The sequence below is a fragment of the Taudactylus pleione genome, unplaced genomic scaffold (genome assembly GCF_031769625.1).
Source record: "Taudactylus pleione unplaced genomic scaffold, aTauple2 ptg000206l, whole genome shotgun sequence".
In the NCBI taxonomy this organism is placed as follows: domain Eukaryota; kingdom Metazoa; phylum Chordata; class Amphibia; order Anura; family Myobatrachidae; genus Taudactylus; species Taudactylus pleione.
Window position 1 is genome coordinate 8,506,690 of NW_028284608.1, and position 18,246 is coordinate 8,524,935.

Sequence of the window (18,246 nt, forward strand, 5' to 3'; positions counted from 1 at the left end):
CCCCTGGGCCGTTCCGGTCACTGCCATGGAGATGGAGCGCCACTGATCGGCGCTCCACCTCCGCGGCGTCAATACGGGAGGTGCAGTCGCACCCCCTATCTGCGGTAGCCGGAGGAACGGAGCTCAGTGTGAGCTCCGCTTCCGGGTCCCGCAATGCACTATGGGAGTGACGTCAGAACGTCACTCCCATAGTTCCGAGGAGCGGGCGCCGGGGACGGAAGGCAGCAGGACTGGAGCGAGGTTTCAGGTAAGTATTGTTTTTTATTTTTTATTTTTTGTATGTGTGTGTGTGTGCTCGCGGGGGGTGTGGGGGCTCACTACAGGCGGCATTACTGGGGGCTCACTACAGGGGCCATTGTTGGGGGCTCACTACAGGGGGCATTACTGGGGGCTCACTACAGGGGGCATTGTTGGGGGCTCACTACAGGGGGCATTACTGGGGGCTCACTACAGGGGTTATTGTTGGGGGCTCACTGCAGGGGGCATTACAGGGGGCTCACTACAGGGGGCATTACTTGGGGCTCACTACAGGGGGCATTACTGGTGGCTCACTACAGGGGGCATTATGGGGGCGTACTACACGGGGGATTACAGGGGGCTTACTACACGGGGGATTACAGGGGGCTTACTACAGGGGGCATTACTGGGGGCTTTCTACAGGGGGCATTACTGGGGGCTTTCTACAGGGGGCATTACAGGGGGCATTACTGGGGGCTTACTGCAGGGGGCATTACTGGGGGCTTTCTACAGGGGGCATTACTGGGGGCTTTCTACAGGGGGCATTACTGGGGGCTTACCACTGGGGGCACTACAGGGAGTTTACTACTGGGGGTTTACTACAGGGGGCTTACTACTGGGAGCACTACAGGGACCCTTAGTACTGGAGGTACTGCATAGGGGGACCATTACTGGGGGGCACTACATAGGCGGCACTGCATAGGGGGACCTCTACAGAGGGCACTGCACAGGGGGACCACTACTGGACAATTCCTGGCAGTGTGTGCATTTGTGCTGACTTTTAGCTGAATACTTCATTAAGTTTGAGGGTATATAAGCACCCAGGTTTTTTATGCAATATTGGGATAGAGTATAGGGTTGAAAATGAAGGGGATTGGTTATTTAGGGGTCTATTTACTAAGCAGTGTTAGGGGACAGGTGAAAAGTGATAAGGTGCCAGCCAATCAGCTCCTAACTGCCATCTCACAGGCTGTGTTTGAAAAATGACAGTTGGGAGCTGATTGGCTGGCACCTTATCACTTTTCACTGTCTCCTTACACTGCTTAGTAAATAGACCCCTTATTGTGAGGGGCATTATAGACAGGTTAGTCAGCCTATTGAGTCAGGGGTTGGGTTTACCAAGCAGGCTAAAGATGTGCAGGAAAAACAGCCATCTTCTTATTTTCCATTAGTGATCCCCACCTGCCCCCCCGGACACTGAGTAGATTGGTTTATATACATTTTTTATTGTCGTTGGACTGCCATTTTCCTGTGTTTCTTTCATCCAGCAGGTAGGATGCAGCCCGTTGGAAAGCATTGCTCCTCTAGTAGTGCAAGAGTGGTTGGGTACACTCCCTCTTTGAGAACGTCAAGAATGTCTATACCTCAGGGGAGGACCTGGTCTCATGGAGGGGCCAGTGCTATGACAATTAAGAGGGAGTGTTTCTGCTCAATCCTGTTTGCGCTGGGTTTTTGCCACACAATTCATTTCAATTTCAGTAATAGGCTGTTGCCGAGGTTAGCACTGTTTTCTCACCACCCCTCATATTTAACACATTCTAATTAAACATTTTTTTGTCTGTTGCATTACAGTTGTGTGTTTATTTATAGTTAAGGTGCTTATCCATTAGGCAACCTGAAAGTCTGAACATCTAGGGTTTCAGGTCGCCATGGTGCGTTGCCCGCACTGTACGGCGTTTACTGAACGTCATTCAGTGAAGGAGCCCGACCTCCTATACCTGAACATGCCAAACCTCCTGGTTTTGGTTGGATTGTTCACAAAGTCGGGTAATGGCTAGGCCCCTTAAGTTGTTAAGTTAGTTTTTATAGAATAACAAAATGGTGACTTATGCCGCACATCCACTAGGCAACTAGGGAAAGACAGTACGATTACAACATCGTAATCGTACCGTCATTCCCCATCCTCTGCAGTGCCTACACTGAACGGTTAGTCGTTCATTGTAGGCACCCTCCTTCATCCCCAAACATGGCCAATCTGTCGTTATTGGCAGATTGACCGGCATGTTCAGGTGATGATTGAAATCGGAAACGACCAGCGGCATCGCTGGTCGTTTCCGACATTATAGTGCACGACTTATGCACAATTAATGAGCGATTGCACGATTATGCTATCGCACATTAATATCGCCTAGCAGATGTGCGGCTTTAAAAGAGCATCAGAATCTAATGTACAACTGGATCTTATCTTAAAATGCATCTAGGAATGTTTCAAAATAAACATGTAAAATAATTTATGACATGATCTGTCCTTTTGGTAGGGGCCGTAGCCATGCATGAGTGGTGTCCTTCCGCCTGCATAGAAATGAGTGTTTCTCCAATTGGGGAGATTTACTAACCTGTGGTACAAACTGCACATCAAAGCACGTTACTAAACTGCAAGACTTAAGGCCACCATCATGATTCTTATACATGGGAGGTATACAAACCATTCCACGTATTATATGGGTGAATTGCCAAACGAAGTGCCAAACCGCTATATTTCAATAAAAATACATGGTAAGATAGCTCACACATATGCTGCTCGGGCTAAATTTCCTGGCAGTACAGGAAGAAATAAAAGAAAACAGGACTAGTGCTACTCAGAATTAGAGATGAGCAGTTTGGTTTTGCTAAAGACCATACACACTCGGACTTTGGGGTTCTGAGTCGAACAAAGGGCCTGATTCAGACCCGCTCGCGAGTGCACAGCGCCCGCAAGCGGGTCGATGGTCCCCCACTGCGCATGCGCGAGACCCGGCCAGCGACGGGCGCTCCGTTGCTACGGATCTCGCACCAAAGCGGGGCAGTTGTCGATGGTGATTGACAGCTTGCCCCGTTTTGGAGGTGGGCAGAGGGGGTGGCTGGGCAAACGGAGGCGTTCCTGCAGGAACGCCTGCGGTTTGTGGGTGGCCCTACTGACATCACTCGTGATGTCAGTAGGTGGACTTCCTGCTCTATTGCCCTATTGCCACGAGACCCTACCACAAGGGTCTCGTCGCAAGCCCGATGGTCACGATGGTCTTGACCATCGCGACCATCACCTGGCCGCTCGTATAAGCTGTGGGTGGTCACCCACAGCTAGGCAAGCGGCCCGGAGGCCGTCTTTAAACAAAAAAAAAGGTACGCCCTGATTCAGAGCGTCTGGCTCTGATACAGGTCCAGAGTCCCAGCTCGAATCACTTTTGGGGTTCTGAGTAGAACCAAGTCCAGGCTCGGGTCTTCCCGCAAGTAGCATCTCGTAGCACTTCCCGCAAGTAGCAAACCTGAATCTTGCATTATTTGATTGCATGTAAATCCCTCCCTCGTGATTTCAGGTGCCCAAATTGGTCAAAATTTACTTGAAATTAAGATTATTGATGTTAATAATACTATAGATACCAAAAGCAGCTCCAAGTTACATGAGTTTAGCTGTTTTTATCAATTTTTTAAAGAAATCCAAAACTGAAACAAAGCCAAAACAATTGAGGGTGGTTTTGCCAAAACCAAAACAATGGGATCCGCACAAATATCTGCTGCCCGCCGCAACCATAATCGCTAGGGTCGGCACATGCACCAGCCCCAAAGCTAGGTGCAAGAGTCGCATGAGAAACAAGCTTCACTAGCCTGTACGCACAACTCAAAATGGCGCAGAGCTTTATAACCGTGCCCACGACAATGACACTCCTACAAGTCAGGGTGGTTACGTGCGATCGCATTGTCACCGAACAGTATCCCAAAGTTGCAACTGTCTTACCATAGGACAGATCTTTGCAAAAATGCATACATTTGTGTATGCGCTGCGTGCAAATACTCGTCATTTACATCCGCCAATAGAGTTTCGTGCCACTCAGAATCAGTAAGTAATGGCACTTGGCGTTACCATGCAATACATTGGAATAAATGGAGTGTTTTCTAAGTAATATGTTCACACACTGCTGTTTTTTTATGACAATACTGGTCGTCAAACAATCATCGCCCTCTGCAGACAGAAAGTTGTGCTATGTCTCTGCGGAGCTGTCTAGTGTATGATGACGTGTAAATATAATCAGATGTTCTATGTTGCAGTTATTGTACCTGTGCAGTTGGATTTTGTTTTACTTACTGAGTGTTCTGCAGACTTCTAAAACCGCTTTGAAGACCAGCGCTGAAAAATTGACTTTTAGTCTGACAGTTTTCATATTTGGTAACCGGAGGCGCAGAAGCTTGTTCTGAGGGGTAAAGAACAGCTTGGCATTGGCCTGTATTCCGTATTTGTCTAGTGTCCAGTGAGTCTTTAGCAACCAGAAGTTCTTCTGTCCCCACCAGAGAGCATAGTCTGACCAGTCCCTGGAAACACCTAGAGAAAAAGACACCAAAATAAACATAAAAAAATCTGTAGGTTATGTGAAGTTAAACTTTTATGCCCATTATTTGTCTTATACCCATGTGTGCAGGTTACTACTAACCAATCAAAATGGCTATTCTTACGTTCTGACCAATCAGAGCGCAGTATTTTAATAGGAATGAAAGCCACTATGTGTGTCATTTATGGCGATGGTCCCTCGTGGGACAGGTCCTTCGGTATTATATGTATGTTTTTAAACATCTTGTTGCCAAGTATGTGGATGTATGAGGGTTGCGTGGGTGAGTGTTTTTTCAATAAATTACTTTATCACAATGTATGTATTTCTTTTTCTTACCCCCCACACACAGTTGCACTTCAGGTGCCAGTGGGCCATGGATGCAAGGGCATGCTGTCACCTGTGGTTCACAAACTAGTAGCATGCTCTAGCAACCATTACAATTGGGCATGACAGGGCTTGCTGGGGCCTGTAGTACACCAGTAAATGTATTTTATAAATTTTTCACATTACTATTATTAACCCATTAGCACATGGCTGTTAGGAATAGCCCTTGTGCTATCAGCACTAGGATGTTTTCTCCTGTGGGTGCACATCTGAGTTGCGGACTCCATTCGCCTAGGGAACACAGCCCCATGATGACAGGCCTAGGGCTGGTTGGCACTGTGGCAGGGGGACCCCACGCTGTGCATCTTACTGCTATAGTGCCATCAGTCCTGGCTTATAAATTGTAGTGCTGGGTGTGGAAAATTCAGGGGGACCCCACTAGGACACACAGCAAGACAGTGGCAGCTTCCAAGCAAATAATGTAGAAGAACCACATAAATGGTCACTGTTCATCCATATGTGTAGACTGTAGACACAGTATTGAGACTGCTCTTTGACTTGTGTGTTTAATATTACAAAGGTAACAATGAAAGAAAGGAGCTTAAGCTCAGCACAAGACAGTGCAGCAGTAGGTGTGCTCAGTATGTAGGTGTGACTTGGTAATAACTTAGTTTACAAACATTAAGCCATTTGTAAGACATGATTCCACTGCCAGGGAAGAGGGGAAAATAGCTTATTCTAATTAAATGTCATGACAACAGACTGTCCAAGTGGTTGGTATCCAGAAGCAACAAAGACCCTGATTCAGAGCCGGACGCTCTGACCAGAGCGTTCGCTCTGAATCAGGGCCCACCTCCATTAATATGGAGCGTCCTCCTGGACGCTCGTATAGCTGTGGGTCACCACCCACAGCATATACGAGCGTGCAGGATGATGGTCGCGATGGTCTTGACCATCGCGACCATCGCCACTGCGAGCAACAGCCTGCCCATCGCGACCATCGAAACTGCGAGCAAAAGCCTGCGGTTGAGGTTTTCAACCGCAAGGCCAGGAGTGATTTTGGCTCTATCAGAGCCAAAATCACTCCCACTGACATCACTAGTGATGTCAGTGGGGCCGGCTTCAGACGGTAGGCGTTCCCTTGGGAACGCCTCCATCTGGCAGGCACGCCCCCGGCACGCCCACCAAGGGGGGCATGCTGTCAGTCAACATCGACAGCACGCCCCCTTTGATGAGACACTCCGAGCGAAGGAAAGTCCTTCGCTCGGCGCGTCTCGCGCATGCGCACGACGGAGCTCCCTCCATTGTGCGCATGCGCAGTGCAGACCATCGACCCACTTGCGAGCGGACAGCCACTCGCGAGTGGGTCTGAATGAGGGCCAAAGCTCCTATATTTGTAACTTGTGTTGACCAAAATGACAAGAGCTATTTACATTTACTCTGTAAAGAAGTACAGAACATTTATATTGCATATTGAGGCGTAAATTTCATGCCAAGAATGTAACCATTTCTTAGTACACTATTTATGAAAGGGAGAAAAGCTTTGCCTACACACTTGGCGATATTTTACCCAATCTGGCCTATTCCGACGCATCAGATCAGAACAACAGATCGTGTAAAATATGCCCAAATTGTAAGTCCCCACTCACGATTACGATGTGACGCTCTCCCCGCTGGTCGTACATCGCATCGTCAGATCTGCCAATCTTGGACACAGTGCACTGGAAAAAGTCTGGACGCACGATAGATCATTTGTAAATTGGACACTTTAAACACCAAATCGTGTACAGAGCTGCCGGGTAGGAGTTTCAAGGGAACTCGTACACATCGTGGGATCGTGAGCACATCGCCAAGTGTGTAGGCACCTTTACCCCATTCAACAATACCCACTGCGGGTGAGAGCTTTCGCCAGGGCTCTCAAACAAAGCCTATGTTAAAAATACAGTTGCAGACTTCCTATAACTTTCACCAGTACAATAAATAGTGATAGCAGGGGATCCTTACTGGGGGAAACATTTTTCATACTGAAATAAAACATTTTTCCACATTAGCAAATATTAAGATTATTTTCTATTTATTTATTTTTTGTTGAAATTCCAAGTCTGAGCCTCCAGTGCTCTGGGCATGTGTGAGCTGGCTCTGCCAAAACTAGCGACACCAGGCTTATGTAATAGGGTGCTAGCTTGTGCCGCTGCGGGAATACATGCAATTGTTCCTGTATTTTTAAAGTGGCAATCATCTTAAAGGCGAAACCAAGGTGTTTTTGCCTTTAAAATGATTGCTGCTTTAAACATACAGGAACACTTGCATGTATTCCCGCAGCAACCAAAGCTTGCACCCTATTACATAAGCCCAGTGCAGACCTTTACCTGACCAGCCACTGTAAATAACAAACATCACACCTGAGGAAATCCCAGACCATGAGACACCAGACATTAACTCAGCCGGGCAACAGAAATCAAAGAACATTTTTTTTACTAGTCTTACTACGTGGAGGATCACCGACTTTATACAGCACCCAACCTTTCCATACTGTAACTAGATAAATGTACAGATTAAAAAATAAATAAATAAAATGGGTCTTTGACAGCATGTGACTGTGCGTGTGGGTACAACTAGCAAAAAAAACCAAACAGACAGCACCAATTGCATGACCAAAGCTGGGTACACACCTTTACGATTGCAGGCTGATCGGGTAAAACTGTCCCTATCAGCCGTGCAGTCTATCCCCAGTGTGACCCCCTGTCAGTCGCGTGCACACTCTGCAGACATAGCACGCTGTGTATGGGCTTCTATGAAATCGGGAGGTCGAACCGACGAATATTAAACTGTACATAAGATGCGACCTCCTGATCCCGACCATTGCAAGGGCGTTAAAAGCCGTTTATCGACTAACGCTCCTGCATCGGGACAGAGTACACACCTATACAATCCAACGGCCACTCTCTAGATATTGGATGAACGGCCCAATGATTGCATACCCAGCTTTAGTGGAAGGAATTCAATTATATGTGATGTACGGTGCCAAAATGGTACTTTGTGTCCTGCAGCAAGTTTTTCCTCTCACTCCTTTTGAGGTCCAGGAATCGTGACTGTATAGCCAAGATCGGTACATGTGGGAGGTATGCCTTACCGGCAACATGATAGTATTCTTGCAGAAAAATGTTTTTTTGTTTTTTTTTTAAATTAATTAAAAGTAGACAATAGTTACTTTGAACAGTGACATATTTATCTTTATCCTGGCCACATTGTCTTTTGCAAGGAGAGGAGTAACCTCAAAGTGTACCTGCATCTCGTAATGAAGCAAGGTCCTTCGTACACACCTAAATCATACTTGGAAACTCTCCTGGAATACCTAGTAGTCTCAAAATATAATGGGTGACTTCCCAGACACCCAAGAGTCTGGAAATCTCCCTGAAGCCAGCCCGGAGAAGTCACCATTAAGGAAACCCTATTACAGTAAAGCTGCCAGTTCAGATATGTTGGTACTTTGGATCCGATTTTTTCTAAAGACTATTAAACAAATCAGACATAAATATTTATATATATATATATATATATATATATATATATATCTATATAATTTCCTGTTAAACTTGTTCTACGTGTGCAGAGCTGTAACTAGGGCTGTGCGATAGGTGCTCCTGCACAGGGCGCCAAGATAAGGGGGCACTGGCCAGTGGTGGATTTTGGAGGAAAGAGCTTTATGTTCCTGACAAGTAAAGGAATTATAGGTGACCGTTGAGCCAGTCAGAGTTAGAGGAGATTGGATTCCCTGCCCTGCAGCGGTAACGGCAAACGGAAACAGATCCGTCTTGAAGCAAAAAATGAGACAAGTAGGGGAAAGGGTGGAAGAAAGACTGAGGATGAAATACAGTAGGATATAGCACATAAGGTCAAATTGCAATGGTAGGTAGATATTAATTTCCTCTCCATCCACCTTCAAATATTTTCTAAATGTGATATGAAGTGAATATGACAATACAAACATAAGGCTAGACCCACTCCTGGCGCCTGTGTGGGATTAATTGCTTCTTTTATTTTTTTATCATCAGAACTATGATTTCTATTGTGTTTAACCTACTGTGGCTGCCCGGTGCAGCCTGACTTGGCTTCAGTTCAGAGTGACTCAGAATTCACACATAATGAAAACCACAACACAGAGAATAGTCAGAGTCTGGGGAGAGGGCGAGAGGCTGGGCCTGCTGCTTGTAAAGGGCTACCCGCACACTCCATGGATTAGGCATGCCCACTTAGTGAGATAGTCAGTCTGACTCCTACGGTCGCAAACACAAAGCAATTCCGTGTTCACTCTCACCTAGGACATTAAAATGTCTGGTTATGGATCCTACCCAAAAGAAAGTAGTTTGGCAAATACAAACTTTTTATTTATGACAGTACTTTGTGTTCTCTATTGTGTCTGAAATGGCAGCACTCTATATGTAGGACACCGGGGTGACGTGTAACTATAACCTGACCTCCAATCCCCTCTGCTTTACCCAGTCACATACAGGATGATCTGACGAGGAGCGCGGGTGGGTTACTGCAGCAGCATTACTATAGTATAGACCAGGGTGGGTATGACCCTGTGGAAGCAGAACAGCCAAAGTCTATTGTGCTAATAGGACTAGGTGATGTAGATTACAGACTAAAAAAAAAATCACTGCTAGTGCTATTGGCCTGATTCAGAGCCGGACGCAATTAGCGCTCGCTCGTTCTGAAAATAGGGGTGGCTATTCAAATGAACCGTTCGCTGTTTGCGGTCTGTTCACGCCTCTAGGTCTGAACGAGCGAACAAAACTTGCGGTCGTTTTTTGGGAAACTACGCCCCCTGGCCTCTCGCATCCTACATCATGTTCGCTATTTATTAGATTAATCGAGTACATCGAACAGGGTATGAACTGCTCGCTATTCTTGTGGTTGGTTTTTCCTACCACAATTTTGCGAGCAGTTCTGGCTAAAAAAAAACCCAGTGACGTGGTCAATGATGCTGCTGTTTTAAATATGCACACCCATAAAACGCCCGTTTTGACCTTTAAGCACGCCTGCGATCGGATCTCCACACCCCGTTTTCAAGCACCTTCCCCTGTTACCACCCACATACGCCTCATCCTGTCACTCAAATTATCAGGCATTTGCTATTTTGCGAGCACATGAATTTCGGCCGCACTGACTGGTTCGCGCATGCGTATAACTATCCGTACGCATGCGCAGTTGGGCAAACATCGCTCGGAGCGAACGAGCTGCCGCTTACGAGTGGCTCTGAATCAGGCCCTATGTGTGCTTGGAGTGAGATTCCAGCTCATTCACCTGGCTCACAGATCAATTAATGAGGCCTGGAACCGCCCACCATCGCAACCATCGACAACCGATGGTCGCAATGGTGATGCCAGTGCTGGGATGGCAAATGCAGCAGGGGGTGTCATAAACCTCCTGCTGCATATGCATAAAAGCAAGGATTGCAATTGCAAAGCTGCCTGCATGCATACATCATATATCTATAGTCTGCATGCATACATCATATATCTATAACCTGCGTGCATACATCATATATCTATAGCCTGCGAGCATACATCATATATCTATAGCCTGCATGGATACATCATATATCTATAGCCTGCATGCATACATCATATATCTATAGCCTGCATGGATACATCATATATCTATAGCCTGTGTGCATATATCATATATCTATAGCCTGCGTGCATATATCATATATCTATAGCCTGCGTGCATCTTTGCAATTACGATCCTTGCTGAATCAGGCCCAATGACCACAAAAGAACATACAGATTACAGCACAGTGCCCGAGACATAGAAAACATATATTCATTGCATCCATATATATACTGCAACATTTACTGATAATCTAACGGAGACCAATTATGTAGTATCAAAGATAAAATAAACTTCATCTTTATAGCAAAAGACATAATAACTAATTATGTTAATGCCAGGTATGAATTAGTCATAAAAACTTTGTCTCATTAAGCTTCGGTGAGGAAACAGTGGGTCTGATTCAGGAAGGATCGCAACTGCCATTACGCACGCAATTGACCGATTGTTGCATTCTGCATACGCATCGCAGTTCACGTGCAGGAATCGGCCACTGCAATTTTGGACTGCGATTGCAGTGACTACGCAGACCCATCGCAGAGTGATTGACAGGTAGTCCCATTTGTGGGTGGTGACTTTCGTTGTCGAAACGCAGGCGTGGCAGTGTGTTTGAACGCCGTTGCAGGGGAGTGCATAAATTAGCCACTACAATGCCATACGCAGCCTTAGAACTCATAGCGTGCGATGAGGTTACCAATATCTGAGTAAGGTCAGACCTTGTGCAAGTGTGCGTGAGGCTGCGATGGTACTGGATGTTACTGATGGTTTTGCAGTCTTGCTAAGTATTACAGATGTGTGTAAGGTAAAGTGGACATCCTTATGTAGTGCTGCTACGACATAGCGATCGCAATGGATTAGCATACTATCGCAGTGAGACTGTGTGTGCAATCGCTATTGCAATCGCAGCTGCGATCCGTAATGAATCAGGCTGTGTATCCAATATAAATATCCATTGTGCCCCTCTCTGTAATAATAATCTATCTCTAACCCCACCCCTAGGTAAAGGGGGGATATGATCTACCATTTTGTGTCTCAGAGAAGAGACACAAAATATCGCAGAGGTTTTTTTCTTTCCATGTTTATTATCTTAGGGCCTGCAGCAGGGGACACAAATGCATCCGCAACTGCAATCGCCTACGGATCGCAGTTGCTAAATAATGCTTCTGCTTGCCAAAGCTCGGCTGTCATAAAGGCGCCCACTGCTGCCTTCTCATATCTGTCCAATCTCGCTCTTCTGCGTAAACATCGGTATCATCGGTGCACATCGGGCAGTCACGCAGCATTTACAACAAGTCTGAACAGTTGCAAACACGGCCAGTCTCCTCTCACGCAGAGAGCTCTCATGCTGCGTATGCCATCACAGTGGCTAATTTACGCCAAGTCGAATCGAGTCTCGGCTCTAATCACTTTTGAGGTTCTGAGTAGGACCAAGTGCCGGCTCGGTTCTTCCTGCAAGTTGGATTTTGGATCTAAAAAATGTATCTTACGTGTTTGTGATTACATGTAAATCCCTCCTTCATAATTTCAGGTGCCAAAAGTAACTGGAAAATATTTGTTATTTATGTTAATAATACTATACAGGTCCACGTTACATGATTTTAGCTGTTTTTATCAACTCTTTAAAGGCATCCAAAACCAAAACTACACCGAACCAAAACACTTGAGGGTGGTTTTGCCTAAACAAAAATAATAACATTTTATTGTGGCTTTGCCAAAGCCAAAACCAAAACACGGGCGTCCGCGCATATCTCTAATCAGAACACAAGAGTGTAATTAGGTGAATAGAAATCCCCTCTGCGGGAGGGATCGCTGAATTTGCATGTAGGTCCGGGATGATATGGGGAGCATACCTATTCCCTGTCATACCCTGTGCCTTCTGCAGTTTATATTCACAAGTCCAGAACTTTGCCTCAAGTGACCGCACCTTTGTCTTTTAGTTTTAACCAACTTCCCCTTAGGACAAACATAGGGGGAAGATCACCAGATATACATACCTGGGTGTACTACATGGAAAGGGAATTTAAGGTAAGATTATGTTGTTTGATGAGTCCCCGACGAAAGTTGAATAAACTGAAATTTTGGATCATACAGTACAGTAATATACGTGTATATATATATATATATATATATATATATATACATACATTGAAATAAAGAACACTTCGTAATTAACCCTTCATCGCACCTGTATAAAGTATATATACACATAACTTACAGGAGATGATATTTAAAAGGGTTTAGATTCTCTTTCCTCTGATGCCTAGGGCACAGGGAGATAAAGTAACTTCTACATCACAGATAAAGACCATTACACAGGTTTTTCCTTTGTGCCACAGAAGTTACCTTGAGGCCACCATTTCCTTTCTGTAAAATAATATCTAACAAACATAAACTTAGATAGACTGAGCCTGCATCACATTACTGAGCACACAAAGACCTGTATAGTGTGAAGATATGGACGGAAGTGAAAATATTATATACATGAGCAATGTGTACAGTTTAGGGTGCTCAAAAAACTGTGAATTGTTATTGCGGTGTAGACTGTTTCTATTCCTGCAAGTGGTTTGGAAAGCCATGTACTAAATGCTAACAAGCAAGCCACATATACAGTGGTGTAAGTTCATCCCAGACGCCCGGAGGCAAGTTATAATTTGGTGCCCCCTCCCCTCCTAAAAAAAAAGGGAAAATAAATATGGTGCATATCTATCTATCTATCTATCTATCTATCTATCTATCTATCTATCTATCTATCTATCTATCTATCTATCTATCTACACAAAAACAGTAATATAGTATATGTGAATTTTTTTCTATTTTTCTATTAGGCCTATTTACTAAAGTAAATTTGCAGGATATCCCCCCAAACACCCTTTTTGTGGTATATACAGCTATGCTTTAGTCACAGATAAAATAGTGACCTGTATAGTGCAATTAGTATGAGGCTCAGAGTCCTCCATATGGCAATGAAAGCCACATGATGTGGGGTGGGGAGCCCTCCTGATACCCCTGATGGAGGGGAAAACCAACTGATGTCGGTGGGGAGCCCTTCTGATACCCTAGATGGGAAAACCACCTGATGTGGGGGCTTTGAGGACTCAGGGCCTGATTCAGACTCGCTCGTGAGCAATGAGCGCTCGCAAGCGGATCGATGTTGGCCCAGTGCACATGCGCACGACGGACCCAGCTCCGTCGTGCGCATGTGCGAGACACGGATAGCATCAGCCAAGCCGTCGCTATGGGTCTCGTACCAAAGGGGGCGTGCTTTCGATGGTGAGTGACAGCACGCCCCCTTTGGTGGGCGTGCCGGGGGCATGGCTGCCCAGACGGAGGCGTTCCTATGGGAACGCCTACCGTCTGGGTCCGGCCCCACTGACATCACAAGGGATGTCAGTGGGAGTGCCTTCGGCTCTGATAGAGCCAAAAGCACTCCAGGGCTTGCGGCAACGAGACCCTACCACAAGGGTCTCGTCGCAAGCCCGATGGTCGCGATGGTCTTGACCATCGCGACCATCTTTTTGGCCGCTCGCTATAGCTGTGGGTGGTCACCCACAGCTATGCGAGCGGCCAGGAGGCCGCTCTAAAAAAAGAGAAGGACGACCCTGATTCAGAGCGAGTGCTCTGTCAGAGCGTCCGGCTCTGAATCAGGGCCTGAGTTTGAGTCAAGATACTGTAAGACTGCTACTGTGGTGGAACTAAATCACAAAATGCCCAGGCTACTGCCGACTGCTTCACATGCCCCCTTACCCGCAGCTCTGTCTGGTGCATCTTTGTTGATATCCAGCTCCTGGAAGATTATTTAAAAGTTATTACCAGTTATTTATATAGCACACACATATTCTGCAGCGCTGTACAGAGAATATTTGCCCATTCACATCAGTCCCTGCCCCAGTGGAGCTTACAATCTATATTCCCTATCACATGCTCACACACTAGGGTTAATTTTTGTTGGGTGCCAATTAACCTACCAGTATATTTTTGGAGTGTGGGAGGAAACTAGAGTACCCGGAGGAAACCCACGCAAGCACAGGGAGAATATACCAACTCCACACAGTTAAGCTGCATACACACGTAAAGATTTTGTGTCCAACCATCCAACTAGTTGATTGGTTAGAATGAAAATCTGGTAAGGTATGAAAAGCAAATGACAATCAGCAATTTGCTCCCAAACGCCGGAAAATGGACAAAAACTGTTGTTTGAACAAATTGTTTAGATCAAACATTTAACAAATTGCTGATCATCATTTACTCCCATACGTTGCCAGATTTCCATTCCAACCAATCAACTAGTTGGCTGGTTGGACAGATAATCTTTACGTGTGTACCCAGCTAAAGAGCCGTCGTGGGAATCGAATCCACAACCTCAGTGCTGTGAGGCAGTAATGCTAACCATTACACCATCAGGGCTGCAGCACAGGTCCGTGGCTAGGGGAGGCAATCGGGAAGCCGACTGCCTAAATACCGGCAGCCGGCTTCCCGACTGTCTTATCCCGGCAATGGTGAAATGCCGGGCGTCTAGATGTAGACGCCCGCATTTCCCCGACGCCGGGAGACCGGCGCCCGGCATCACGATCGTAGTGATGCCGGGTGCCGCGAGCGGACAGCCGCGGGGGGGGGAGGGTTAGGTTTAGGGCTCCTGGGGGGGACTTAGGGTTAGGCTAGGGGAAGGGAGGGTTAGGGTTAGGCTAGGGGAAGGGAGGGTTAGGGTTAGACACCCCCGGGGGGGAACTTAGGGTTAGGCACCCCCCCGGGGGACTTAGATTTAGGCAGCGGGGAAGGGGGTGGTTAGGGTTAGGCACTTAAAGGGGGGATTAGGGTTAGGCACTTGGGGGGGAAGTTAGGGTTAGGCACCCCTAAGGAGGGTTAGGGGGGTTAGGTTAGTGGATACTTACCTATCCACGATCGGGATTTCCAGCGCTGTCGGGCTTCCGCTGCGTCGCACTCTGCTCCTGTCGGGCTGCCGGTGACGGGAATCGACCCGCCGGCCATGCGGCTGGCGGTATTTCATACCAATTCCGTGGCTAGAGCTGCCACCAGGGGGGAGTGGGACGGGGAGTTGTGGGTGAAGGTGGGCGCCAGACATGTCACACACTGGCATGAGAAGCTGTTGAGGAGCAGCAACATCAAAGATCGGGGACATGCTATAGATAGATGGAAGCGGCATCTGATGGTCTGACACGGAACCCTTCCACTAGTATATGGTTATGGTGGCATCTCAGGTGCCGGGAAGAGGTGCCATGTATTGGGCGGCTGTGACGGTACACTCCAGGTACATATTTACAACCCTAAGTGGGGTGAATATATAGTGGGCAATGGAGGAAGTGCCCCTTCAGTGCTGGCACCCGGCAGCAGGTGCTTCCATTGTCTCCCATAGTTCTGCACTTGCACATACATAAATGACTCGGAGCTTCATCATCCCACTACGGAGCGTATTCATCATCAGGGGGTCATCCATAAATATCCCCCTCGCCGAGGAGGATGCTTTTCACTGGAGCAATTCAGCATTGCTCCGGTGTGAGGATAGCTGCTCTGAAAAGCAGCTGTCCCCGTGATTAGTAGCACTGCTACTTCTGTAGCAGCATTACTTACCTTCCCCGTTGTCGGCTTCAGCACACGTGTGACCAGAGGTCAAGCATGTGCAAACCTGCAAGGAAGGCAGTGAGGAGACAGCTTGGATCCCTCTTTGCAACCCCGGACCTGCTTCTCATAGGAAGGAGTAGGGCTCCGAGAACCAGCGCCATCTGAAGCTGGTGTTCTTTTTTGCAAGCAAACTCCGATAACTCAAGTTTTCGTTGTTTGCTGGTCCTATCAGACACACGATAATGAATGGCCTATTACATAAAATATGCTGAAAAACTAGTGTTTCCAGATGTGTAATGGGCCATTTAAGTGAGCGGTGGCTATAATCTGCAAATGCTAGTTTCAGCCCTACCTTTGTGTGCTAGCGAGACCCAGTATGTGCAACCCCTGAGATACCGACAGTGGCATAACTATGAATTTTGCTCCCCACTGCCCAGAAAATCCAAAGAAGACATTTTTCTGCGTGCACCTCCGGCACACGCACTCCCGAAAAAGGTGTGTGGTTTCGTGTTACAGTAATTCCCCTTAAACATTATGCCACACATAGTAATGCCCCTTATAACACATTGTGCCACACCATAATGCCCTTATAATACATTATGGCACACCGTAATGCCCATTATAACACATTATTCCACACAATAATACCATTTACAACACATTATGCCACACTAATACCCCTTGTAATGCATTGTGCCACAGTAATGCCCCTTACACTTTATGCCACACAGTAATGCCCATTATAACACATTATGCCACACAGTAATGTGGCGTTGCACTGGCAACAACCCTAGAGACTAGAGACACAGAGCTGCCGTTATTTAGGCGCTGGTTGCGAGCCAATTGGAGCTCGCAGACCAGCAGCCGCTGTTGATTGGCTACTGGTCCGTGAGCTCCAAGCAACAGGTGCTACATCTACCTGCTTCTGCCTTTGCCTTGCACATATTGGATATCTTGTTGTCAGACCTTGGACTGGACCTGGCCTGTTTCTGCCTTGACCAATTATATTGTCATCAGGATTAAGCATGTCTTAAAGGGGTGTATTAAAAGAGGAGGGGGTCCTATGTTCACTCACCGTCTGGGGCCCCCTCCTCTCTCCCTGGCTGCTGTCAGCGAACTGAGTGTGCCCAGGGTCTGCTGTGCATGCGCAGATCACCGGGAAAATGCTGCGGCAGCCATTTTTCCCTGTGATTTTCTACTGCGCATGCGCAAAATGCTGGGAAACTGTCCGCAGCGCACATTTTACAGGAGTTTTCTGTAGCACAACTCCGTGGGACATCGGAGAGGTAACTATAAAAAAAAATTATGGGTGGAGGGTGTGCGATACGGGCCCCCCCTGGACCCAGGGGCTTGTGTGCAGCGCATACCCTGCACCCATTATAAACACGAACCCTGATGGCTTATCATCTAGCACACAATGCTGTGTAAACCTGCTGTTCAGGACTACCCTGCCATTATTCAGCTCTGGACTGTGTGTTTCCACCCACTTTCCCCTCCCCGCACCCTAAACCTAACCCTCCCCCCTTAGTGCCTAACCCTCCCCCCTTAGTGCCTAACCCTCCCCCTAGTGCCTAACCCTAAACCTCCCCCTAGCAACGCTACTTACATTTGGGATTCTGGCGGTCGGGATGCTGGTGCCGGTATTCTAATAAGTGTTGGGATTCTGGCGTCGGCATTCTGAATCCCCCACGTATCCCAACCACCTATACAATCTTTGTCCCGATCACCCGATATCGGTTGATTGGCCCGACGATAGTATAGGTGTGTATGCAGGACTATTGCAGGAACATTAGCTGATAAACGGCTTATAACGCTCCTGCAATGGTCAGGATCAGGATATCGCACCTCATGTGCTGTTTAATATTTATTGGCTTGACCTCCTGCTCCCATAGAAGCCTATACACGCTGAACTATGTCTGCACAGTGTGTACGGGCTTCGCAGGGAGCTGACGGGGGATTACGCTGCAGACACAGTACTGGGTTCATCGGAAATGATCTCAAAGATGTGCACCCAGCATTACACTGCACATAGAAACTCAGTGTTTGCATTTACATATAGGCATATGCAGAAGCCGGAACAGGGGCTCTCGCTTCAGCACTCCCCATCGCCAGATCTACCCCGTACCCCCTGCCACTGGGACATAGGGCCTGATTCAGAGCCGGACGCTATTTGCGGACGGTCATTCAG

General features: G+C 47.0%; 1 protein-coding gene across 1 annotated transcript in view; it reads right to left on the bottom strand.

Moving 5' to 3' along the window:
• Positions 1-18,246, bottom strand: part of FERMT1 (FERM domain containing kindlin 1) — a 96,472-nt gene that overhangs the window by 57,042 nt on the left and 21,184 nt on the right. Inside the window, exon 3 of the mRNA XM_088478037.1 lies at positions 4,298-4,531. Coding sequence (XP_088334163.1) covers positions 4,298-4,531 — 234 coding nt within the window. The remainder of the gene's footprint in view (positions 1-4,297; positions 4,532-18,246) is intronic.